General features: G+C 32.6%; 3 protein-coding genes and 1 long non-coding RNA gene across 5 annotated transcripts; 2 read left to right on the top strand and 2 right to left on the bottom strand.

The window, feature by feature from the left end:
- Positions 1–720: 720 nt before the first annotated feature.
- Positions 721–7,742, bottom strand: LOC106767620 (actin-related protein 3). The gene is made up of 9 exons (XM_014652549.2): positions 7,083–7,742; positions 6,421–6,880; positions 5,886–6,032; positions 5,481–5,573; positions 5,143–5,262; positions 4,414–4,524; positions 4,014–4,139; positions 3,539–3,637; positions 721–1,107 (listed from the first exon to the last, which is right to left on the bottom strand). Exons 1-9 carry the CDS (start codon positions 7,130–7,132, stop codon positions 1,027–1,029), a joined length of 1,287 nt encoding a protein of 428 aa, XP_014508035.1. The 5' UTR covers positions 7,133–7,742; the 3' UTR covers positions 721–1,026.
- Positions 7,743–10,909: 3,167 nt separating this feature from the next.
- On the bottom strand, positions 10,910–11,881 carry LOC106767622 (photosystem II core complex proteins psbY, chloroplastic). Its single transcript, XM_014652552.2, has one exon. It carries the CDS (start codon positions 11,691–11,693, stop codon positions 11,124–11,126), a length of 570 nt encoding a protein of 189 aa, XP_014508038.1. The 5' UTR covers positions 11,694–11,881; the 3' UTR covers positions 10,910–11,123.
- A 1,563-nt stretch (positions 11,882–13,444) lies between these two features.
- LOC111242073 lies at positions 13,445–17,864 on the top strand. Its single transcript, XR_002668727.1, has 3 exons — positions 13,445–13,935; positions 14,045–14,171; positions 17,803–17,864. It is a non-coding gene; the product is annotated as an uncharacterized LOC111242073 (long non-coding RNA).
- A 1,433-nt stretch (positions 17,865–19,297) lies between these two features.
- On the top strand, positions 19,298–23,135 carry LOC106767619 (ultraviolet-B receptor UVR8-like). Of its 2 annotated transcripts, XM_014652548.2 has the most exons (7): positions 19,298–19,531; positions 20,164–20,203; positions 20,324–20,605; positions 20,694–21,043; positions 21,147–21,548; positions 21,930–22,314; positions 22,615–23,135. In XM_014652548.2, the coding sequence occupies exons 3-7, from the start codon at positions 20,381–20,383 to the stop codon at positions 22,855–22,857; spliced, it is 1,605 nt and encodes a 534-aa protein (XP_014508034.1). In that variant the 5' UTR covers positions 19,298–19,531; positions 20,164–20,203; positions 20,324–20,380; the 3' UTR covers positions 22,858–23,135. The 2 variants fall into 2 exon arrangements, with proteins under 2 accessions (XP_014508034.1, XP_022639395.1); XM_022783674.1 differs by lacking the exon at positions 20,164–20,203.
- The last annotated feature ends 4,370 nt before the right edge of the window (positions 23,136–27,505 follow it).

Genomic DNA, 27,505 nt, shown 5'->3' with positions numbered 1-27,505 from the left:
AAACCCAGGATTTTTCTTCTTTTCTCTTTCATTATTTTTATATCTTTTGCAATATGTGGGGGATTGTTATTATTTTATAATATTGCAAAAGATAATTAACGTTGGTGCATTCCGCAATTTCCTTGGACGGTTTCTATCTAGTTTGAATGCCAGCTTTGTTGCCTAATCTTTTCCCGCAAGACACGCTGCAACGTCCACAATTTTGCTTCAACGTTCTTTATTTTATTAATAAAAATAATTTTAATAGAAGACTTTTTAGGGATTTTCCCATTAACTTTGGGCCTTGGACCAAATATCTTTGTTTTTCCACTCTATAAATAGAGTGGCTTTCATCCATTCCATCACACACAATTCATCAGTTCTCTCATTCTTTTTCTCTCATTCTCTCCTTCCTTTTATTTTCTTAAAATTATCCTGGGTTTCATTATATCTCTTTTAAAGAGATCCTTACTAGTTCTGAGATCTTCAGAAATTTCTAAGAAGTTCCTGTTGTATCCTGGGGACTTGCGCAATACACCGCGGATAAGTCCTTAAGGACAGTGACTCTACACGCCTCAGGAAATTTTGTTCGTAGTTCTGTCAGCTTTTCTACAACAAACTGGCCATGCAACGAATGAAGTTTGTCGAATCTTATTCTCTCTATCGTGCTCCCTAAAGGCTCTTCATGGAATCATCAGTGACAAAAATGAATGACAAAAAATACGTAATCAATCTCAAAGCTGAACACCAAAATGAATTGCAATTCAGGTCGGCTAACTTTGATGAAATATCAATTTGTATGTAGTCATTAATTACCATCTGACCTCTGCTGTATTAACCATGTGAAACTGAGTGCCTAGGAAGACTGCTAGAATAGAAAAGAAATGCATATTTTCAATGAATATACATATTTTACACTCACTCCTGCCACCACGAATACAGGTGGGAAGAAAGACCAGGAGGTGGGTTGAGGGATCAAAATAACAGGATATTCATTCAACTGTTTATCAAGTAACTGCATCCATGATCAACTAATTCGTTGTTGCTTTAATACATTCCCTTGAAAACGGGATTTGTACGGCAAATGCTTGCTCCGTACTCCTCATATTCTGCCTTCGTATGACAAGCCTGTTCATTGGAACATAAATTGTAATCTTGTTTTGTATAGAGACGTATCGGAAGGATAAAAGAAACAACAAATTATGTATACTCTCAATACGAGAATATCATTGCAAGAAAACTGAACACATGTTGCCGGCAAACCATAAAAAAAATAGTTTTACCCTGTTCATGTTTCTTAATTCTAAACTTAGCACACATTGATACTATTGCCATATATATCGTTATCAAAATGCAATCATAGATTGTCTAAACAGGCTAAGCATACAAAATCCAGGTTATCAATGCCAAACAAAGAAGCAAAGACAAACAACCAACTATAGACGTGACAGTTAGGAGTTGGGAAATTAGTTTAAATGGTTACGATATTATTAGTTAGTTGAGGGGTCAATGAATTAAATATGTAGGAGATGTAAGGGGAAAGGCTTCACTTTATCTTGTATCATTTGAGAATTGATTTTTACACTATCACAGGAGAAACCATTGGAGGAGAGATATTTCTGTTATCTTCTGTTCTTTTGAAATCGAGAAATATCATCTTCCTTCTTCTATTTTCTAATTTAATGCCTACCAAATTTGTTTGACCCACTCACAAATTTGACCAGATTCCGGATCCAAATTTGAGAAAGGAATGGACAACTCATAAGGTTCTTGAAGAAAACCACGATAGATAGAACCTTGTAAGACGTTCTCATGAAATTTTGTGATTTTTAATAAAATTTAACCACGGAATAGAGAGTCCATTTTTAGTATTTCTCTAAAAAATATGATGCAGTCGTTGATGAAGAAAGGCAACGTGTACATGGGTAACGTTATCATGGCAAAACATTTCTTCAGAGGAAGAATCAAACCACCTTTGGGGGGAGCTAGATGTTTAAAGACCTAGTTGACGGGGTGGGGTGAAGTTGACGAGCTGGGTGCCAGAAACCTGAGGCTGAGGATTTGCAGCAGAAAATGGAGGAACAAGGTGAGTAGGACGACATCAGCATGGAGGGGAGTTGGCCAGAATGTGCCAAAGCACAGGCTAGGTCTTGGACAAGAATGATAGAATTACCCACCCTTAATGGAAGCACAAAACAGAAAATAACTTGAAGGGTATCTAACTTACAGAACAGTTTATAAAATGAGATTTGTCTTTATTCGTATAATGTAATTTAATCTTATCTTCATCAGATTCACCAAAGTATGACGTACATAGAATTAGATATTTGTAATAACCCGATAAGATAAAGCCAATAAATTTCATTATGATAGACTCTTTTACTATACTAAGAAATGAGTTTAAGTCTAAACTATCCTCATAAAATCGAAGAAAATATTTGTTTTTACTTATATACTGTAATTTGATTTTATTTCTAGTTGACATGAGATCTTCAACAATATTGGAGTAAAGAAGGTTCAATAATAAAAAATCACACCTCATGTGATGGAAAAAATCAAAAATGAATATTGCCGTGGGAAGAAAAATTGAAACAGTTTCTGACAAGTTGATCCTTCATTGGAAAGGGATAAACAAAAGGAAAACAGAGTGAAGAACGTGGGATGCGATTACTATTTTCAGGACAACCCTGTAAAATGTGGAGATGCAACCAGGGCTCCTCTTTCAAAACCCAGATTTCCAGAAAAAAGCTTATTAATGTTAGACATAAATTGGACCATAAAGGTGGATGGAACATCAATGGCGTAGGAATCTTGGAATTCAAACATGCTAGGTGAGCCTTTATCATTATATATTGGTTGCATCTAAGGTTCACAGACAATGGAACCAAAGCAGGACAGTCCAGAGGAAATTATGATGATTCAAGTTATACACAATCAACCTCATCAACACCACAACCAAAGCTGTTGGACCTGACTACGCATGCAGTGGTGACTGGCTTCACAGTTGAGCCCTCATGGATGGACATCAAAGAGGCATCTCTTTAAGAATAAATAATTTGCCTTCAGAGAACGTTAAAAGGGGGTAGATTTGAAATTCTTCAAAGTGGACCAAATTTTGACCTATGGGTCCGGAACCTCTTCTTTCTTCTATTTTCTAACAATTTTCATATTTCTAAACTTGCCAAACAATACTATGAGGTGCAACCAAATCCATTTAACATAACAAGCATACAAAACTCGACATATTAATGCCAGACAAAAAAGGCAAAGACAACCAATTATAAATGTGGCATCCCGCCTACCATGGCTTTTAAAAACAAATAAACACAATTATGATGCTATCACACAGATTGTCCAGGACCAATGTGCTCAAGTTGAAAATAGATTTTTTTTCTGTTTTGGGGAAGTGGTCGGTCATAGCAAGGAAGAAAGTTAGTCACAGAACAAGTAACCCCCCTCCCCTAATTACATAAGCACGTTATTAGTACACAAAATTAGTCATTATGGGATGCATTAACTGTACCTCCTAACCCCAAAAAAGAATGTCAGAAATGCATACCGTAAAAAATTCAGGTGTTGATGCAAGTACTGATCCTCCAAACCAAACTGCAAATCTCTGGATTGGATGGCTGAGTACATTTACCTCCACTGGCTGTGACTGCAGGTACCAAATTAACGAAGTAAAAAAAGGTAAAAGCAAGACCTAAGCAATAAAATACAGCAGTCCAGCCTGCCATGATTACACCAATGTGACTATTTTGTCCATGCCATTGTTGGGCCCCAGGGGATGGGAAGACCTTCTGAGCACAAACTACATAACCAAACCAATCAACAATCCACACAACACTATTGTCAATACATACAATGGGGAGAAATGAATTTATGTAATTATTTAGTACAATATAATGATGCATTGATTGTTGATTGGTTTAGTCTGTAGAACTCGGGCAAACAACTTTCTCATATGTGGGCATGAGAGGGCGGGGGAGAAAATCATCAATTTAAAGAAGGTTTAGAGGTACCAATTAACTTACTCTTATCTCCCCGTTTAAGCGTGCTTCAGATGAAAGGACACGAGCATCCACTATTTTTTTAAGATCGCGTTGCAACCTCCTGTGAAAATCCTTGAACATGGTTGAACCCCCAGACAGAACTATATTCTGAAATAAATAAATAGGCAAGTAAAGAGATCAATTGTCAACAACATGTAAACTGAAGGGCTAGAAATTCATGTGATCAGAAACTAAATATAATTGCTGAATTGATATGGTATAACTTAACACTAATAAACTCCATCTGGGTTAACAACAAAAAAATGCCCCAAGCTAACATTGAGCCTTGGAAGATCCCCAATTTTATGATTTGAAGTGGCAGTTCACTAGAATTTAAAAGTGCTTCTGGGGCTTATATATACACGTCAGTATGGTACTTCACCTTATATAAGGATCTCCTTGTGTCAATTGGTGCAGACTGAATGCACTTGTCTATTACAACTGGCAAAGGGGTCGTGAAGTCACTGCCATATATCTCAGGATTGAAGAAAATCTGCAGAGGGAAAACAAAAGTTAAATTAATTGGTCTTTTTGATATAATTACCCCAACTAAGCCGATAGATTAGCTCAGGAATTACGCAGAGTCTCTACTACATTTTCATGAATTCTTCAATATTTAAATTGAATGAACTACCTCATATGGAATCAGTGGCTGTGGCTAACTGACACCAAGATTCTTAGAGATAGAAACTACGATCTACATCCCAGGTTCAAATTCCTCAATCCCAGCCAGGCTACACTGCCTGCACTTAAACCTACCTTGCCCCTTTCCACACTACTTCTTGGACCTCTTTTATAGCCCATAAAGGAAAAAGAAAAGGGAAAAAAAAAAAAAAAAAACTAACCATCTAAAGAGAATTCCATAAAGGAAAAGGGAAAAAAACACTCTAACCATCTACAGTGAAGATTTGGATCAAGACAAGATGCATAACATCCCTTTAATATTTTCCATTATAGGGACCTCCGTTTCAGTTAGATATTAATCATAGGAAGTCAGGAACTAAACAAATATATATTTATTTCATTCATTAGTTCACGGAATAAGTTCAGGTATTCACAACAGAAAAATCATACTAAAATAGTTATTATAAGGAGTGGTCATCAAACAAACCTCGGGACCAAGAAATCGTTCATAGCCAATATCACATGAATATGGTGCCCCTGTCTTCGGTTTAATACCTCTCCAATGCTTGATGTACTTGCCTGGTTCTTTATCATGCTTATTGAACTCCTAAGAGAAATTGAGCTAATGTTATGTCGGAAAACTAATAAGTTGAAAAGAAAACTTTAGTTACAACCTTTGATTCACAAAAGGAGCAAATTAATTAAATGGGAGAATTTATCAGCATTCAGTATGCTATAGATAACAAAACTATTGGCAAAGGCGCACCACAGCCCCTCGTGATTCTGCCAAAGAACCCAAGTATTGAACTAAAGAGTAAAGACAACCTTCACAATGTCAGAGCAGGTGTAGCAATACATTTCCTTTACTTTCCGTGCAACTTCAAAAGAGTCTTCCGGTGGTACTTTCTCTCCTCTTTCCTGCATGAAGCAATGCCAACATAACAGTTCATGAATCTACTTAGCAAAATGCAGATTGACATTTGGATACAGATTAGCAATAATACTATCATGCATTCGACATTATTCACCCAGATTAGCATAAAATGATTGGTTTCACTAGATAGAGTGAATAGTAATTTGTGAAAATGTTCAACATTAACAACAACACCACTAGGTAAGGTCAGCTAGTTCGACATTAACAAGAGGTTTACAAAAATTCACAGATATTCAAATGAGAAAACAATAACAACATAATAACCTTTTAATTTTAATACTACAGAGATTACCCACCCGCATAAGCTGCTGAACAAAAAGTGTAACATCCTTTCCAGCAACAGGAATCGATTTGATACTGCTACCTATAACGTAGCCATCTGCAACAGGTACCACATGAGTTGCCCCATCTCCAACATCCACTACAACTCCTGTCATCTCACACTAAAAAGAATTTAAGATCAGCCTAAAAGGAAAATATTCCTAAAATTAGACGTATCTCCTATGATACTGTTATAAAGTTGAAATATAATTATTCAAAGTCAACATTTTATGGCTCGCAGTGAGGGGAGCTGCTGAATTATCCCATGTGCTAGTTCATGACATTTATTCTACAGAGAGGTTAACTTTTGATTTCAAGTGAACACATCCAAATGCGTCAAATTGCAGGAGCCGGTGAAACATCTTGTGAATTTTCCGTTTAATAGCTATCAAGCATACGGGGGCTTTCGTACATCATACTTAGTATGTAAAGCATTCAAGACTAATCACCCTGTTAAAATTCTATACGCAACATGCTTCCCAATCTTTATCCAGTGAACCAATTACCAACCTTAGATGTTGTGTACCCGGCTGCAAGAGCAAGCACAGAATTCACAGCAATATAAAGTCCAGGCACGTTAAAAGTCTCAAACATGATTTCTCCAGTATACTCGCGGCTCTCAGGAGCGGTCAATGGACTCTCGGTCAAGAGGAAATAATGATCCTCCGGATCACACCTCAAATAGTTGAATATGCACTGCTGCCAGAAGCGTTCCATGGCATCCCAGTTCTCAACCTGGCCATGCCGAATCGGGTAGCTGAGACTGTAAGTGCTGCTAGATCGAGACTTGGAAAGTGCCTCATCCCCTATGAAAAAATCAAGATCTGCCATAACCCCAGCATTGTGCTGGGCCACCCAATTGCCTTTAGAAGAACCCCTCGATTGATTCAGAAACGACTCATTAACTGCAACCACTGTCGGAACAATAAAACACGGTTCAACGTTACCAGCAAACCCCATCTTCGTATACCTAAAGAAAAAAAAACAGTTTCAAAATTCAGAGTAAACCAATTCGAGCGAATCAATTTTCCAGTCAATCCAAGTCAGAAAAACTAAGAAAACATCACTGGGGCATTTCAACAAACACGTTGTGTCAAAAAAAAAGAAAAAAAAAATAACACAACATGAGGCCAAAACGGAAAGTGCGTGATAGAAAACAAAGTAAAGGGTACCCGGAGCCATTATCGATGACTACAGCTGGTCGAGAAGTAGAGGGGTCCATGAGAGAGAGCGAAAAAGTGGGTATGATATTGAAAGCTGAAGATGGATCCGCGACTGAGATCCGAGAGTGAGTGTGAGGCAGAAGATCATGGTCGTGAAGAGCTGAATAAGGATGAAGAAGAAGGTGGTAAAGACGACGTAGACGCAGACTTTGATCCGAAGTGAAAAAAGATAAAAGACAAACAGGAATGGTTGGTCATTGTGGCTAAATCCATTTGAAGTGAAAACTGAACTGTGGGGATGGAAGTGCAGATGCAGGTCCCATTTACTTCCTCATCATCATCATCATAATTCTGTTGGTTTCCCAAAGATGCTTTCCTTGCAAATCAAACAACAACCCTTCCCTCTGTCTTTCTTTCTCCAGATTCTGTCTCTTTCTTTTAGCATTAACTGTAATTAATTCGACAGTAGTAATTAGTAGCTTTGTATTTAGATGCAGAGCATGAACTTGACGGCAACCTCAATTCTGGTTGGTGTGTTGGGACGATGAAAAGTTGTGAGATTTGAAGCACCACTTGCAGGGACCTACCAACACTAATACCATGTAAGTTGTTTCGTTTCTTTCTTACACGCCAACCTTTTTCTTTCTCCCTCCATCATCAATTCATCTACCTCCATTAACAATACTGTCGGTAGTTTTTAATTTACATATATTTAACACATGCTATTTTTTTTTTCACTTAATTTCTATTTTTCCTTTAAAGTTATTTCTAAAAAATCACATATAAGGCTATGAATATGTCATAAATTGAAAAGAGTGGAATTAGAGTTTATTTTTTCTAAAAGAAAAAGTCATCTAGAAAGAGGAGATGTCTTTTCATATCAGATGAATTGTTTTATGATGCAGTTAAGTTCACTTAAAAAATTAATCAAAATTAATTAAAAAATTATATCCATGAAGAGTCAAAGAGAGATTTTTTTGTCAAAAATTCAATGCAAAATATTCTAATAAGATAAAGATATCCTGAAGTTAAATTAATTATACTTTTAAAGAGAATAAGATATGTCCTATGTAAAATTAAAAGATATCCTAAAGTTAAATTAATTATACTTTTAAAGAGAACAAGATGTGTCCTAGCTAAAATTAAGTTGATGATTATCTTGCTCGAAATTGAATCAATAATATTCTGTTAAAGTTTATTAGAAAGTGTGTAAAATAAGATCAATTAAAATATATTGTTGATTTATGTTTGTGTTTGTTTCAGTTATGTGAAAGGAAAATAAATGCCAAACTTATTATAAATTTGATATATGTGAGTTTTCTTATATTTTTTCGTAAACAAAAAATTATGAAAAACAATTACATGATAGTGGATATTGGATGAAGATATTTTTGTGACAAAACAATAATTAGTTCTAATAATGGAAAACAACTACATGATAATGGATATTGGATTCAAGTGCAATTTGGTACATGATTTTAAAGTGAGATTGGTTCCAGAATTACGAGTCTATGTTAGGTGGATCTTATTAATTGAGAATGAGCACGTCTTAAAGGTTGTTGGAGTTGGTACTATAAAAATAAAATTGTATGATCGTATATAAAATTGTATAATCGTATTGTATGCAGTCTACAGATCCTTGTGAAACATAATTTCTTACCTGGGTTCAAGGAGGTTGATTTATCTTTTTGCGAGCATTGTGATACGCAAACAACATAAATTGAATTTTGCTAAAATGGATACCAAAAGCAAAAACATAGGCTTGGTTCATTCTGATGTGTGGGAATAATCGATGTTATACTTGGGAGGGGCAAAGTATTTTGTATCATTCATTGATGATTATTCTAATAGATTATGAGTGTACTCCATCAAGAGGAAGTCAAACGTGTTTCTTATATTTGAGGAATTCAAAATATTAATAAAGCTCGAAATTGGAAAAAGGGTTAACTGCTTAGGCTATGCTGACAATGTGAAAGGGTATCGTCTGAGGATTCCATTGTCCACAAGGTAGCTGTTAGTAAGGATGCAATGATGCTCCAACCATAAAAAATAAGAAAACGTGGTTTGCAAGCTGAACAAATCTTTATATAGTTTAAAATGGGTGTTGAAGTGTTCATACAAGAGATTTGATTCTTTCATTATTAATCTTGGTTACAACATACTAAGTTCAAACCAATGTACTTATTACCATAGGTTTGGTGAGAAATATTTTATCATCTTGTTGTTGTATGTGGATGACATTTGATGGTAGACACCAACAAAAGTCGAATTCAATAATTGAAAGCACAATTAACTAGGAAGTTTGAAATGGATAACATAGGACTATAAAACAATATTTTAGGAAAGCAGATTCACCAAGACGTAAAAGATAGGAAGATTTGACTTTTTTAGAATAATTACTTATCAAAAATATTGTAGCGCTTCAACATGCAAGATTGCAAGCTAATTTCTACTTTAGTCCCTATCAATTGCGTGTCTCGAGTACCGTATGCATTGGTGATGGGTGGCCTTATGTATGTTATGATTTGTATAATACCAAACATTGCACAACTAGTATGAGTGGTTAGTAGGTTCACAATAAATCTGGGTTGAGAGCATTGGAGTATTGTTAAGAAGATCCTTAGATACATCAAAGGAACTACGAGTATTGTATTATTTTTCAAAGGATCAAAATTAGTTATTAAAGGCAATATAAGATTCAGATTTTACAGGTAATATTGATAAAAGGATATATATTATTGGCTATGCGTTTACACTTTTTGAAGGTATAATAAGTTGATTACCCAAGTTACATAATGTTGTACACTGTTGACTACATGAGCTTAATACATGGTAGTTCTTGAAACTTGTAAGGAAGTTATTTGGATTTAAAGGTCGATGGAGGAACTCAGACAGAAATAACAAAAACTCGTTATATATTTGACAACTAGAGTGTCTTATATGTTACAAGGAATATTGTTTTCATTCCAAAACAAAGCATGTAAGTCTATATTATTACAAATAACATGTTCGCACTAATAAAAGCTTAATAGATATTATGACAAAGTCGGTTAACATTGACAAGTTCGTGTGGATTTGATCCTAATCCGACTTATCAAAAGAATAAGCAATATAATGTCAAAAAATAAAACCTAATTTGAAGATTTGATTAGTTTCATCAAAATCTTCAAGTAGGAGAATACAAGAAGAAAAATCTCACATTGACGAAAACTTGGTTTACTTTTCATATTATAAAAGAAGTTCATTGTTTTCCTATAAACACACTAAAAAGTCTTTTTTTTTTTTTTTTTCATTTTACTTTACTGTTTAAGAGAAAAATTAAGTGACAAGATTAATTTCTATTTTAAGATTCTTCTTGTATTTGATTGCCATATGAGTGAGGTTGTCATTGTTTTTTCTATGGGACTTAAAAGAATGATATGTAAAGTTCTTTCTTTTAACAAAATTACATTTTTTTTTACCTATTATTCGTTTTGTTCCTTTTACTTAAGTGGTGAGCACTTATTTTATTCTTATAATATCCTACATTAATATCTTTTAAAAATTATATATAATGCAAAAAAAAGCTTTTAATGTCTGATCCCTGTATAATCCTTCTTTGACGTCATATTCAATAACGTTATTAAACATTGGATCACTCATTAAACATCAATAGATGTCGATTATCCACCATGAACATTGAAATTAATGTCAAATCCCCTTATGTCCGGCGTCTCTCCGCGTTGAACACCCAACAGTACACTGAGAGACGTTCATTGACGTCCATAAACGACGGATGTTCACTAACCAACATCCATTTGCAACACAATATGTATATGAAGTTCTCAAAACTCATATGAACTCAAACTCAATCTGATCCATGATAGGGAAATGGAAGGTCCCATAACAGTTGCAACAAAAAAGAGATCGGAATGGAACGAATCAAGGAAGTCACAAGAAAAAAAAAGGCAGAAGAGAAGGTGATGTAATATAGCATCAGATAGATACAAGTTACAAGAGAATTATTGTATGATGATATCACAAGGAATTAATTCCCTCACTATTTCATCATCACCGAGATCTCATCCTGTTGATCTGGTTCAGAGCAGGCTGCAAGATGTTGAACAGCACCCACCCAATAGCCGGTGCCACCACAAACAGCAGAAGCTGCCCCCTGTTGTCACTCGCGGCTTCGGCGATCGCCGCGACTTCGGCTGCAGCGGCATGTGGCGGCGCCGCCATGAGTCCAGCCAAGCCGCCGAGACCCAACCCGATGACGAGTCCTTTGGTGCTGCGCATGCGGTTGATTTGGTTGAGCGCCGGCTGCAGAATGTTGAACAGCACCCACCCTATGGCTGGGATTATGGGCAGCAGCAGGGCCAGGCCGCGGTTGTCGCCTTCCGCTATGTCCGCTATCTGCTGCGCGGCGAACGCGGCGTCGCAGGTTCCGAGGGCCGTGAATATGGCTCCGGCGACGGCTGTGGGAACGGAGAGGTTGGTGGTTTCGGGTGAGGCGATAAGGCCCTTGGGAAGAGAAAGGAGAGAAGGTTTCGATGGTGTGAGTTTTGCGGGGAATTTTGGTGATGTGGGGTTGAGGCATTTGGCGTTGATCATGGCCATTGCTGATATTGTTGCTGCCATTGTTGAGCTGAGAGTGGTGGTGCGTGTGGAAGAGGAAAGATGGGGAACGTGGTTCTGAGTGAGGAGTGGCAATTTAGCGTTTGGAAAAGCCACGTTGGAGAAACGAGGTCCAATGGGGTTCCGCTTTCTAGATTTTTCTCTTATCCAAACAGAGACTTAGATCAGATTTCCACCTCATATTCTTCCTTTTTCTTATCACTTCCGCTTCTCAATATGTCCCAAATCTATTTTTTTTCTTGTCTTTCTTCGTGCTAAACTACTTCTCCCAAACACGCCTTTTTAAGGGATGATAAACAAAGAATATGTGATTTTAAATAGTATATACCGTCTCTTTTTTTATTAAATTTAGAATACGTTAATATAATAATAAATCAGTGAAGAATTAATATATGTGTTGTATCAAAATATTATCAAAAAATTTATTTTTTTTAAATATTTAAAAGGAAATCTAAGAACATAATAACATTTTGGTTGGTGTCAGCAATTACAGAGGTGCTTAAAATTTATGGCTTTTTTTTAACATGTTATAGGAAGAAAAAAATTATTTGACATAATAAAAATTAATTTTGATATTTAAAAAAATATAAAAAGTGAATAATAATGAAGAAAATTGTGGTGTCAAAATAGTTATTTTGGAAAATAATTGGTTTTGTTGGCTCTCTCAATTGGTGTTGAAATGAGCAATTGATGTACTTGGAAGAAGGTTGTGTCTAAATACATGATTTCACTTACATTCACATAGTTACAAATCATCATCTTCACCTCATAAGATTAAGCTGCTGTCAATTTTGGCATGAGTTACATTACATTGCCGGACATATGTGTAATCAGAACACGTCTTAATATAAAAAGGAAAATTATATTTTGATATAGTTTGATATAGTTTTTCTATAATATTTTAATATAACATATGTATTTATTATTGTGCTGATGTATTTTAAAATTAATGAAAATTAATATATATATATATATATATATTATATCAAAATATTATTAAAAAATCTGTATTAACGTATTATAATTATTACTCTTTGTTAAAATTTTCTTATTTTCTTATTAACATTTTGAAAACAAATAATATGTAAGAACTCTTGTTTTGTAAACTTGTTGACTCAGTTAAGATCATTCTTATTTTCCCAATAAAGCCATGTAAACGTGCTTTTAAAGAACTTCAAACTTTAAATAAATCATATTTAACTTTGAAAAAAGTCCTATAATATAAGTAGGACTAAAAACGTTCCAATCGAAATTATACTAATAATATTCTAATCACCATCAAGCCATAAAAACCCGATAATTGAGAATACTTAAAGCATTCTCAAACCAAGCCAATAAAGGAAGAAGAATATCATATTAAAGATAGACTTACCAAAAAGTTTATTTTGGTGAACTAATTTTTATTTTAAAAAAACAAATTTTAGAAACGAAATAAAGGCATAAATTTAGAATAAAAACATATTGTAACATCTCAAATTTTAATAGTATTAACACTGTTATAAAAATCATCAAATATTCCATCAATTAGAACGATTAACAAAAGAATGCTTAAGACGGTTATAGTTATCCAAACATAATCATAATAGTAAAATATATATAAGATAAAAAACCTCAACAAATTCTATTACACTTGTGTAAAAATTAAAGTATAATATATATATATATATATATATAACTACTTTTTAGTTGTATCCAATATATACAAGTAGAAGGGAAAGGGAGGGCTAGAAACTATACTTATAAGTTAACATAGTTTGAATTTACCGCATGATGTTTTTATTTATTTATTTATTTTTCCAGGTATGCGTTTTCAGAAGATTAAATGTTATAGTAAATACAGAAAACATAAAATAGTAATTCTTTTTAGTTCTACAACATTTCCCTCTCTCCCAAATCGAATATTAATATAAAAATTAGGGAAGATTTTAAAAAATATTTTTCCGTGTCTTCCCGCTTCCATCATTCATTCTCCCTCTAATTCCACAATTCTCCATTCTCTCGTTTCCTTCTCTACCTTGCATCTGAATGAAAGGAAGAAGATGGAGGTTGTTTTTACACCGTCGTTTCTTGATAATTCTCGCGCTACCGTTGATATTTCTGGAGGTTTCTGGAATCTTCGCGCTAACGTTGAGATGCTCTGCTACAAATCTCGTTCGTTGCCTCGTCTCCGTTGCTCCGCTCGCTTAATCGCTGCTTCCGAGCTTCAGAACCCTGTGTCCTCTCCGATTTTTTTTGTTCAAAACAGGTTTACTTCATCTGCACTGTTCTTCGTTCTTTTCGTTAAGCCACACTTTTTATGTTGATTCCGGTTGAGTTTTATTTATTTACGGTGGCGTTTGTTCTTCAATTTTTAGTAATGGCTAACTCCAGTATCGCAATCTACCAAGATAATTATAATCGAAAATCACATGTTTGGGACAATGGCTGAAGTGAAGGTTCTGTTGATTGTGAGTTTTGGCTCTTACAGATATCAGAATCAAGGTAAGCTCTGAAACCTTCTATATTCCATGATTGCTTTCGTCTGTCTTGATATCCTTACGTTAGTATCGTGTTGAATTGCTTGTTGTGCTTGGGGTCTCCCACACGCACCCTTGTCATTCCTTGGTTATTTCGTTGCAATTATTTTTATTGATGTTGACCTTGTAATGATTATAGTGTTAGGAATTAAGGAATCAAAAAGAGAGTAAGGAGCATAGTGTGACTGAAGAAAGAAACTTTTATTGTCTGAATGTCACAAGTACAATGGCTCTACAAAGGATGCAGCTCTCCTTTCACAGAAGGACCTATCCTTGTCCAATAATTTAATCTTCTTCATACCGCCATAAACCCTCAAGTGCTCTATACCCCTCACTCTCTAATTGACATAACTGCCTCAACAGTCCTGACCATCTTCCGTATTTTTCCCATTACCGTCTTCTATGTTTCCTTTGATACACTAAAAAAGGTTTTTGGTCGCAGCTTGTGCCTGACCTTTATTCTCTTTCCTAACAATACCTCCCCTCCAAAAAAAGTTGTCGTCAAGGTTGAATTCGGAAAATTGTTATTGTATATTAGTTTTATCTTCCCAAGTTGCCTCCTCCGGTGATGTATTCTGCCATTGAATCAGCAGTTGATGCACCGTTTCTTGTCCTTGCTTTAGCATCCTAGTTCCCAACACTTGATGTAGTTGTATTCCTGTGGAATGGCCCTGTGATCCTACTGGCAATGCTGATTCTACAGAATGATCCCCTACTTCTAACTTGATCTGAGAAAGATGAAAAACTGGTGAATTAATTTCTGGCGTGCACTGAAAGCTGTAACTGAAAAGCCTCTGCTCCTATCTGCTTGATCGCTTCATAGGGCCCATAATACCTGGCGACCAGTTTTTTATGTAGTCTTGTAGTCATCGAACTTTGTCAATCAGGACGACTCTTTAAATATACCCAATCTCCCACCTTTAAATATGATCCCAAGGTCTTCCCAAAATGATATTTTAACCGTTTAAAGCTGTATCCCTCTCCATTAGTTCTTATGCTACTGCTTCTACCGAAACCTCTCCTGGAATAAATATAGCTATTGAAGGAGGAGTCCTTCCATCTACCACCTCAAATGGTGTACACTTTTGCCGGCGTTGATAAATGGTATTATACCGATATTCTATCCATTGAACAAACTCCGCCCAAGCCGTCCACTGTTCAGAAGTGAAACATCGTAAATAAGTTTCAATTGTTCTGTTCAGAAATACAGTTCCTTGTCTTCTAAAGAGTTCTGTCCAAAAGAGACTAAGAAATACGAAATATCACTTACTATTGAAGTTGGAATTCCATGCAATCTGACCACCCACCTCTCTTATGAAACATCACCAGTATAAGGAAAATAAGAATGCTTGAGAAAAATAAAATAGTTATTTTCTCAACTGTGCACCACTACCAGAGTTGCATCATAGCCCTTAGATTTAGGTATCGCACCACAAATCCATACTAATATCCTCTAATAAAAAAATAAGACTGTGTGATATTTTTTATGATAATAAAAAATAAAAAATATGATATTAAACTAATAATATATGCACCAAAAGAGTAATTGTTTTATTTCAAAAATTATTATGGTTTCAAAGACTGAGATCACTTAATTGGAGAAGGGGTGTGTATTATAGTATTCTTAGCATTCTTTTAGTATTTAGTAAAATCACATTCTTCAAAATTGGCACCTATATAAACTACTTTTTTTTTTCAGTTATTTAATATTTTATTCTTCATTTAGATAAATATTTGTACATTTCTGTTTCATCTTCTATCTTATCTAACTTTTCTAATGTTACTTTTATATCTATTCTAATTATATTTATTTAATGCACATGATTACAATTTTCTCCATCATCACAATAGTTATAATGTTATATCTCTTTATCGTCTGAGATATATTATCTTCTCCTTATGAATCTAATAATATTTTGACCATTTGTTCTTGAAATTATTCACTCATATTTAAGTTGTTAAGTTTTTATTTTATCTTAAAGATTTTTTCTTTTCATATATCCAGATCTTCCATATCGATAAGATATGATATTAGATTTTATATTACCTGTTTTTCATTAGTATCATTATTAAATAGCTTTATTGGTTTTTTAGGGATTGGAGTATTCTTTTTGATTATTTTGTATTTTTGATATTTTTCCATCAGTTTTTTTACATTTGTTTTCAATATAAAAGTTTCCTAACTCTCTACTTTCTCTGGCTTGAGTCTATAATCCAAGTTTCTACTTCTAAATTATGGAATGAAACTTTGGTATTTTTAGATATTAAAAATATTCTACTAATAAGTTCTCTCTTTTGTTTTGGCACTAGGATATTTATTGTACAATTTTTTAACCTTTTCTGCAAAGACTAAAGGTAATACTTGTTTACAATTTTAAAAATCACGGAAATAAAATCATCAATATCCCTACTGACACCTCTTCTGAAACCTCGAAAAGGTGGACATATCAGATCATGTAGTAGTTCTAATGCTTTTTTATAAAATGTTTTTGAACCTCTAATAAAATTATGCATTATTGTTATTGCTAATGTTTTAATCATTATTAGTCTTGAGTGGTTCTTTTATTGTTTAACACAAGTAGTTATGTACATTTTCTTAATTTAATTTCAGTAATTATCCCACCAAAGGGATGCCAGCAAAACCTTCAATATTTAATTTCACTTTTTGTTTTTTTGAATGTTCGACTCTGTAGACTGAGACAACTATATCCATTTCATGTTTTTCTTGTTATTTAATGATTTATCATTCCATTAATATTTTAGTCAGAATTTTCCACCAAATATTGATGGATATTCTAATTCTAATTCTTTAAATTGAATGTGGGGAAGGTTAGGTTTCCTAGAAAAGTTTCTTGTTCTAGGGTTAGAATTTATTCTTCCTTTACTTATTTTATATAAGTTATTATCAAATTATTCTTCTAATTCATTTGCATCTTTATTTCCTAATTCTTTGTTACGAATGTTTTGAAGGTGGAGTTTCCGTGTCTAGGTCTTTTAATACTAGTATTTGATGGAGTATGTCATTTGTATAATCTAGTTAAGAATATTTTGAATATCTTTAATATTAATTTCTCTATTCTCTTTTATCATTTTAAAGGAAGAAGCAGTTATTTCTTTATTTTCAATATTAAAAAGCTTGCTTTGTTTTAATGATGGTATAATTCCTTCTGTTTCTCCTTAAAGGCCTTTAATATATTCTTTATCGATTTAATCATATCTATTTGTAGTTTGTCTGAATAATTTTGTTCTAACCAAGTGAAGTATGAAATCTTTTTGTTTATTAGGATTTCAATTCGTTGGTTATTTTACTATGTTGTAAAGTTTTCGAGATCAAAACATTTACTCTTTTAGAGATATTAATAATGGTCGTAGGACTAGTTGAGTTTTTCATTACCTTATAACATATCCTGGAATTATAGTTATATTTGGGGTTTCATTCCTCATTAATCATTTTATATCTAATACAATGTTATATCAAGTATTATGGAACCTTTTTAAGGATATGGAATAATTAGGGTGGTTATTTATATATAATGGTCCATCATGAAAATTGGTTTCAAATATTGCTAATATTTGATCTTTTGTAATCCTTTCAGCCTATTGTCTCTTAATATGGCAACGAGTTCAAAGAAAATTTGCATTGCTATTTGGATTGAACCTTTGTGAAAGTATTTATATTGTTAAATATGTTATTAGATTAATTGTGTAGAAGTTAATGGAATTGTTTTATGTGTTTTCTACTCTTTTAACTACATATTCTTATTTGGACACATCACTTATTCTAGTCCATATAAGGTATACAAGGTATTGGTGGATTATGTAAGATTCTTCGATTATTTCTATTTCTTCTATTTTTTTTTTTCTCTTTTCTTTTGTTAAATAGCATTTTAATTAGTCCTGACAATGTAGAAGCTAGAGATGGCCGAGACCACCAAACTTAAATAGGATTGAGAAGTTAACACTCTTATTGGCTGACTGATGGAGAGAGCAGCTTTGACTTCTAAATATCAGTAAAAGACTATTTTACTAAGTAGAAAGTTGACAACATAATAAATGCCTCTAAATAAGATATCGTTTGCCTAATAAATAAGAATTAATTAATAAATAATATAAAACATTAATACTGCTTTGTTTTTTGTCTCCATTTTGCTTTAAAATTCACCTGAACTTTTTTAATTTTTTTTTTAAATTTAGTGACTTAACCCACTCCCTAACCAATTCCATTGAAGGTTGAAAATTTTCTAACTTACCTCAATTTCTCTATATGAGAAGAGATATTATAGTATTTTATTTTTGTGAGTCCTACGTGATATGTTATCATGAAAACTCCATTCTTTTAATATGCACAATTATAATTGTTATATTAATTGAACCTGTTTAGTATGCTATATATGTGTCTAATATGATGGTCAAGTAAATGATTTAATCAACTTAACCAATTTCAAGTTGCACGTATTCTTATTTCATATATTTGAATTTTATTTTATGGTTTAAAGAGATATTAGTAACAAAATCAGGTAAGAAAAGTTAAGATTTAACAAACTAGATTATTTGATTTTATCATCTCTAAACTATTCAGTAGCAATAATATCATATATAATGTGTAATTAAATAAGAATTTGGTTTATATTATTATTATTATTATTATTATTATTATTATTAGTAGTAGTAGTAGGATTGTTCACTTGGTAGTTGAGTGAGAACATTATTAACCTTTTCGATTCATTATTTTTTCATAACTCAATTTTGTATATTAAAAGATAAGAGATTACACCTGATTTAAAAAATAGTATAAATACATTGATTTGATAAAAGAATATAGGTTTTTTAGTTTTAGAAATATTTATTTACTTATTATAATTTTAATTTTAAGTATATAAAGCAAATAATCACTAATTATTTTTACTCTTTTCAAATATTGTTATATGTTATTATGTACTATGATATACTATAAACTAATTATGAATAATCTCTTCTCAAAGTATCAATTAACCAAAAAAAAAAAATGACTGCTACGTAACGGTAGCGTGTAGCGACACCTCATCGTCATCATCATCTCTTCTTCATCAGAAAGCATATAAGAACGCTGGACATAGAAAAGAGAGACCCCTCCATTTGAGGAACCTTAAAATTATTGATTCTTCCAGTCACTCCCATAAACCATACAAAACTTCGAGTCTCTCTTTCTCTAATTTTCTCCTCTACGCCATTTCATCACATACCAACCTCTTCTTTGTTTCGTCAAGAAACGTGATAACCCTCTGTTCAATTCTCCACCGATGGTGAACACTCAATTTGAGGAATTGTTGTTGACCCCTCTCATAAGTAATCACCCTTTTCACGTGCCTCTGCTTCGATCTATATCGATCATAATGAATTCCATTCACCCAAAATTTGTTTACCATGTTTTATATTCCGCTTCCCTTGATTCTTTTTTCTTTTTAATTTTTTGGTTTCCTCTTTCCATGTTTGCGTATCCAACAAGTGTACTTGTTCATTGGGTTACTTGTGCTTCCCTGATCTGGGAAAGTAAAAAGGAAAGGAATTTTTGTTTGTGCATGGAGAAGGGTATTTTAAAATTTGATTCCTTTTGGTTGGGATGATCAACCTTTTATTAGTGGCGATTTTTTTCAACTTCGATCAGGAAATTCTATTTTTTTTTTGTATGATTGTAGAATATCCCATCATCTGGGAATAGTAAACTTGTCAAAGTTCTATTCTTTTGGTTCCTTCACCTTAATTTCATCCTCAATTTCAACCGCTCCTGATTTTTTAGTACGGTGTCTGTGAAAAGTAAAATCTATTTGTCTTTCTGATCATCTTCAGTTTAATGACTAAATGCTTTCTTTCTTGTGTCTTTGATTTATATGGCGATTGTAAATGAAGACAAATAATCATGTAATTCAGCTGTATTAAAAAAAAAGTGTCACTTTTATAAGTATGTTTTTTCTTTGTAGGTTTGAGGCCTGAGATTTGCTAGGCAAATACATTCTTGAGGTACATGCTTGTTGCAAATTAGAACAATGTGTAGAGTTTCAAATGTTATAAACTGAGAAACTATAATTAATTAACATATTAACATAGTAATACATTTACGCATATTTTCATAATTCCCAGAAGTGTTAGATCCTCTCTTCTGCTGTGTTTGGGCACTGTATAAAGTTGGCAGTGCCCATGGATGCCACTACCAGTGGAACCCCTACTATCCAATACCATAACCTCTCAGATCAACCAATTACCACCATTGTTGCCACACAATTGCCTACACTTCAACGGGAGCAACGACATTGCTTTGGGGATTCCAGTCCAAGAGAGTTTCCCTTGTCTGCTAATCCTTCCATTGTTCTTCATCTGCTTACATCATACGACTTATATGCTCAAGACCTTGCTAAACTTGAGGCAAGTGATGTCTATTTTACAGGTTTTTTAGTTGTTAATTGAAAGTACTAATTCCAGCACTGCCGGTTTCATATCTGATGTGGTGTAGGCAACATGCTCCTTCTTCAAGCAGCCAGCAAAGTTTCAGCCAGATTTCGATTTGTCCTTGTCAGAGCTTGCTGCATTGGACATGTGCCAGAAAAGAGCCATTTTTAAGCCAATGACGACTGAACAACAGCAATATTTGAAGCAGAGATGTCGTGGTTCTTGGAAATTGGTTCTAAGGTTTTTGATGGCTGGAGAAGCATGTTGCCGAAGGGAGAAATCACAGGCAATAGCAGGTCCTGGTCATAGCATTGCTGTGACATCAAAAGGGCTTGTGTATTCATTTGGGTCCAATAGTTCCGGCCAGCTTGGGCATGGCTCCACTGGAGAGGAATGGAAACCTCGACCAATTAGGTTGGAGCATTAGTTAGTACATTCCACAGTTCTTATATATTTTTCTGCAAACATTTAAAGTAAACTTGTTGAATTAAAGTTAACTAAACTCTTTGGGGTGCAGAGCTTTGCAAGGCATCCGAATTATACAAGCTACTACTGGGACTAGGAGGACAATGTTGATCAGTGATTCAGGGCAGGTTTATGCCTTTGGGAAAGACTCTTTTGGTGATGCTGAAATTGGAATTCAAGGATCTAAAATGGTTACAACTCCACAGTTAGTTGATTCTTTGAAAAACATATTTGTTGTGCAAGCTGCAATTGGACACTTCTTCACTGCTGTGTTGTCAAGAGAAGGAAGGGTTTATACTTTTTCATGGGGTAATGATGGCAAACTCGGTCACCATACTGATCCAAATGATCTTGAACCCCGTCCTTTGCTAGGAGATCTGGAACACATACCAGTAGTGCAAATAGCTGCTGGATTCTGCTACCTGCTTTGTTTGGCTTGTCAACCCATTGGAATGTGAGCACCGGATTTATCTCATTTCCCTAACTGTTGCATCTTTTTCAACAATAATTGAGATAGAAGTTCTATCTTATGATGCTAATTAGGCCCCCTTCTAGGCTTCATTTTTTTCTACGCATATTGATGTGTAGAGTGTAAAGAGAATTTTTTGTATGTTATGATTTATTCCTTTATTAACAACTCTTTCATTCTGTTTTCTTGAATTGCCTACACATTTAGCATGAAGTCCACATATTCCAAGATTATGAAAATTTTAACCATTGCTGATTTTTTATTTTTAACTTACGTTGACTGGTTTTTGCATTTCATATATTTTTATTCGTAATAAGTATCTTTATGTTTATTGATTATGTGATCCTTATCTGAAATCTTAAATAGGTCAGTGTACTCGGTTGGGTGTGGTTTGGGTGGGAAGCTTGGACATGGCTCAAAAACTGATGAGAAGTATCCTCGTCTGATCGAACAGTTCCAGCTGTTAAACCTTAATCCGATGGTGGTTGCAGCTGGTGCGTGGCATGCAGCTGTGGTGGGGCAGGATGGCCGTATTTGCACATGGGGGTGGGGTCGCTATGGTTGCCTGGGTCATGGTAATGAAGAATGTGAATTTGTACCAAAGGAGGTGGAAGGGTTGAGAGATGTCAAAGCAGTTCATGTTGCTACGGGAGATTACACCACCTTTGTAGTGGCTGATAATGGTGATGTGTATTCATTTGGTTGTGGAGAATCTGCTAGTCTTGGCCATAACCCCGAGAATCATGAGCAGGTATGCTTTCTTATGCCTTTCATTCAATTTGATTTGTTTGCCTTTATCGAAAGGAAGTCGGTTTCCTTTGACTTTTGTGCAATCATATGATATGATGAAACTGGCTTGCGGTTTCTGTTTTGCAAGAATTAGAACTTTCAGTTTCAGAATGTAGCTTCTAATTTATGCTAAATCTGAATGACGGGGCAGCATAGCATGACATGACAATATTGAATTCAAAGTGCAAAATGAACTCTGAATTTTGTATTGGTGACTAAAGTACATTGTATTAAAATTGAATCTTATACTGTACTTATGCAGGGAGACATGCATGCAAATGTGTTAAGTCCAAAGCTTGTGACTTCAATGAAAGATATGAATGAACGGGTGGTGCAGATTAGCCTGACGAATTCCGCATATTGGAATGCTCATACCTTTGCCTTAACTGAATCAGGGAAGTTGTATGCCTTTGGGGCTGGGGACAAAGGACAACTAGGCGTTGATCTTGGTGACAACGGGACTGAAAGAGGAAAGCCAGAGCTGCTTGATATTGATCTTAGTTAACTATGTGTGCTGGTTTACCCCCAATTCTTTACACTCTGTCATCCTCTAATTTATGCTTACCATGCACAGTATTTAGTGTTTCAATCTCTTGTTCATTATGTAAATGCATCGACAAGTTCCAAGCTAGGCATCAGATGATAGGGGCCTCTTCTGAGGTTCTTGACATTAATCTTAGGCTTCAACTAGATTATGATACTTGAAAATGGTGAAGGTTTACATACTCTTCATTTTTCTTGACTTTTATCATTTGCTTAGATCAAGTTGGTTAAGTTTATTAATTTGCGATTCACTTGACATCACTGACTTCTTTTAATGTTTATAGGTAAGAGAGGTACTCTACTTCTTTTGGTAAGAGCCAACTTGTTTTTATATTTAGTTAAAAATTTATTCATGCAAGACCTGATTGTTTTTTATAAACTAAATTGTAAATATGGAGACAATGAGATGGGATGGTTGTGAATTTGAGTATTACATTACATATTCATTTTCATTCTCATAATTATGGGGATACATTTTTTGTCTTATAGACATTCTTAAAAAATGGGTTTGTCTTATAAACACTCTTAAAAAATGTGTTACATTCTTAGAAAATGAGTATATTCTCATTACAGTTTTAAATATTAACTAAATCATTGACTCTTTTTACATAAAGATAAAAATCATGAAAAAGGTATTATAAAATATTTAATGTTAAGAGGATGTTTTTCTTTTAAATTTTAAATATTGAAAATTATAATTAAATAAAAGTATTAAATAATTATAAAATATAATAAAAATAGTATGTGTCTTAGAAGTATAAAAACAGAAATTAGTAAAATCAAAACAAAAGTAAATGTAAATATTAATCTTTTATATTATTTAATAAATTATAGATGTAATGTAGTTAGTTAATATAGATTTTGATTAAAAATTGAAACAAATTTGTATAACACCCAATCATTGGTGAACACTAATCATAAATTTTAATTTAAAGACATGTTTAATATTTTGAAAAGCCACGTTGGAGGAACATGATCCAATTGGAATTGTGGTTTCTAATATTCTTCCTAATATTCTTTCCTTATCCAAACAGTGACTTGGATGAGATTTCCACCTCATATTCTCCCTTCTTCTTACTTACCGTGATTAATATCTCTTCTTTTATCTTCTTCTCCCTTTCACCTTATACAAAGAAAAAGTTTATATAATGCAAATTTAGTTAAGACAATAAGATGTGAACTAACGGAAATAAATTGAAGCTTATTATTTTACTTTTCTCCTACTCTTGTTCTCTTTTATATTTCTTTTTAATAAAATTAAGTTTTCACTTTATTTCTTATACATTTGTATATTACTAATTTATTTTGTCTATTTTTTATTAAATAAAATAAAGTGCATAATGAAACATGACCCTCCTCGTCACCCACCGTTCCTCAGCAGTCTACATCAGTCCAGCTCACATCAGTCCAGCCATCTACAGAGGATCAGCAGGATGATGAAGATGATTCTGATGAATATGTAGTATTTTAATTTTATTTTGTTATTGATCATAGGTGTTAGTTAGTACATTTGAATTTTAGTATATTTGAATTTTAGCACATCATGATTTTGGTACATTGTCTTTGGTCATGGATGATATTGTTTTATGTTTCACATTTTTCATATTCAACTTTGCAAATCATGTTATATACCTTTTTTCATCAATGATATTGGATAACTTTGAGATGCACAAAATGCAGTTCTATTTATGGTTTGAAACTTGTATCCAGGTTTGTCTGTGTTGTTGTGAACCTTATTATGTAGGTATTTGTGATTGGATAACAAATATAAATAATTATCGAAGACTCATGCCTCTCGGTAATTATCGAAGGGTTACGTCCTTTGGTAATTACCAAGGGACACAAGCCGTCGGTAATTATTAGCGACAAACAAATTACCAAGAGCTTTTTGAGCGTCGATAGGCCGTTCGTAATGCCATATTACTGACGGTTTATGGCTGTTTCCAAAGGATATGGACTGTCAGTAAAACCCTGTAGTACTTATCTATAAAAATGTTTCATATATTCGGTTAATTTATTATATTACATTGAGGAACCTTCATTGTTACAAAGGAATAAAGAACTTGATCCCTAATTTGTTTTATATTTATAAAAATTAATATATATTTAATATATTTAGCATTTGACACCTTTAAAATATTTTTTGAAAATTTTCTACTACATGTAGACACACAAAACATGGAAGACCTATATTTGATATATTCTATTACAGACCCACACACATATATAACATGTCTCGCAGGTTCAAAATTTAAAGTATTTCTATATCTAAACCTCTACCTATGTTCTAATTATACGATAAACATTCTTTTAATCTCTTATCACTTAATATCTTAATCTAAAACTATGACAGAAATAAGGAATAATTGTAATATAGGTGCATACACTCAATATCTCACACTAATACTACTATTCGCATATACCATGCATGTTTGTGACTTTAACTTTCATATATTTCATTCATCTATATGTTAACATATTCAAAATATATTTTTATTCATAACATTTTAACTCAAATAATATATTTTCCTTTAAATAAACAAGCTAATTATATTTTTATTCAATCAAATAGAGATTAAAAAGTAAGACAAACACAAAGTTTACACCAGTTCACCTCCAAACGATGACTATATCTAGTTGTATAATCACCCTAACCAAACAAATCCATTAAATTATGTTTTTACATGAACTTTACAAGAAAAACAAGAAAAGTATAACATACATTAGATATTGAACACTACTAGATCCTTACACACTTGTGAAACCCTTTCACAAGTAAATCTTCATCGTCTTAATGAAATAAACTTTGGAACAGTACGAATTTTTGTTGCAAAAAAAGTAAAACTTTAACTAAGAAAAATGCTAAATATTCTTCACCAAGTCAAAGAGATGAGTAGAAGAATGCTAGAATATTAATCTTTGACAAAAAAAAAAAAAAAAAAACTCAAATAGTTCCAAGAAACTATTTTCAACTCATTATAATTAAATTTTGCATTTTTAAAAGTTCTTTTTAGATTATTTGAAACCTTTTCATTATATTGAATTATTTGAAGAACAAAAGCACTAAATTGGTATAATCAAATAGTTGAAAACAAATTTAATTGATTAAAATATAGTGAAAATAAGTTTCAAAAGCTAATTTAATAAGTCCAATCGTGTTTTAAAAACCTGAAGTCACTTAAAATGACTTTATTTTTACATTTCAATCATTGATTTGCATTCTAATTAGTTGAAATATAGTTAAATTAATTTCCAATAATCTAAAATCATTCAATTTAGTGATTTTTTTAATGTCATACTTTACATAAGTTATGATGATTAATAAATCAATAATCATCACATAAGTTTGTTATGAATATAATAACAATATCATTAAAGATTATCCACAAACAATATATAATAACAAAATTATCTGCAAACAAAATACAAATAAAGAGGGTATAAAAGAGATAAAAGATCACACATTGAAGATACTATGGTTTAATTTGAATATTAACATACTTCAATCTAAGTCTATGATAAAATTCACTATAAATACAAATATTACAATCAAACATTTCCTTTTAAAAAAATATTATGATCTTAACAATTTGTAGCAACTTTAACTAAGTGATAGTTACATGTTAAAGTAATGATAAAGTCCTTATTTATAGTTAAAATTAACCTAAGTAACTTTGAATACATGTACATAAGACAAATGGACAATGCCTACCATATTTGGTCACAAGCAACCATAGAATATGCTCACAATTGATTATAAAAATAAGATATTTTAATCTTATTAGATGTTATAAAAGACTTGCTATTAAGAGTAAATAATGTTAGATGGTCTATGAACCTTTAAACAAATTTTACTCAATCAATAGTCACACCTATAATTAGATATATGTGAGTAGTTGAATATTTTAAATGTGTTTGAAATGCTTTTGAAATGGTATAGTTGTATAAAAAGTAATTACTTAAATGGTAACCTAACTCATTTAGAATATAACGTGAATATTTTGTTATGAAACATTATAAGAACAAAATATTAAAACTTCATTAATAAACCATATAAATGAAAATATCATGCAATAAAAATTCATAAAGTTATGCAATGAGCTATTACTTTATATATATAATTTTAAATAAATTTTGATAAACTCAATTATTAATCTTAGATAAACATTCTTCGTACCTATATTTCAAAAGTCTTCAAATTATAAATAAGATAGGTGTAAGTCTTATAAGATTATAATATAATATTAACATATTTAATTTAAAATAAATGTTTTCTTATAATTTATTTTGTATATATATTTTTAATATAATTGTGTGTTAACATATATCACTTATTAAATAATTTAGTAAATCTCAAAATATTCTAAATGTTATGGATAAAAAAATTTACTCTCAGAAATTTTGAAATATTGTTTATGAGTTGTTATTATTACCTAACTACATTTTCTAACATACATCATCTAAATTTATTTATATATATATATATATATATATATATATATATATATATATATATATATAACGATTTTTTTCCTATAAACTCATACTAGGAGCATGAAAATTATACTTGAGATCATATTTATATAACTTAAAAGTTGGAGAAAAGACAA

This window comes from Vigna radiata, chromosome 7 (assembly GCF_000741045.1).
Source record: "Vigna radiata var. radiata cultivar VC1973A chromosome 7, Vradiata_ver6, whole genome shotgun sequence".
In the NCBI taxonomy this organism is placed as follows: Eukaryota; Viridiplantae; Streptophyta; class Magnoliopsida; order Fabales; family Fabaceae; genus Vigna; species Vigna radiata.
The sequence above is the reverse complement of the archived record's forward strand: the minus strand, read 5'-3'. Positions and strand labels throughout refer to the sequence as shown.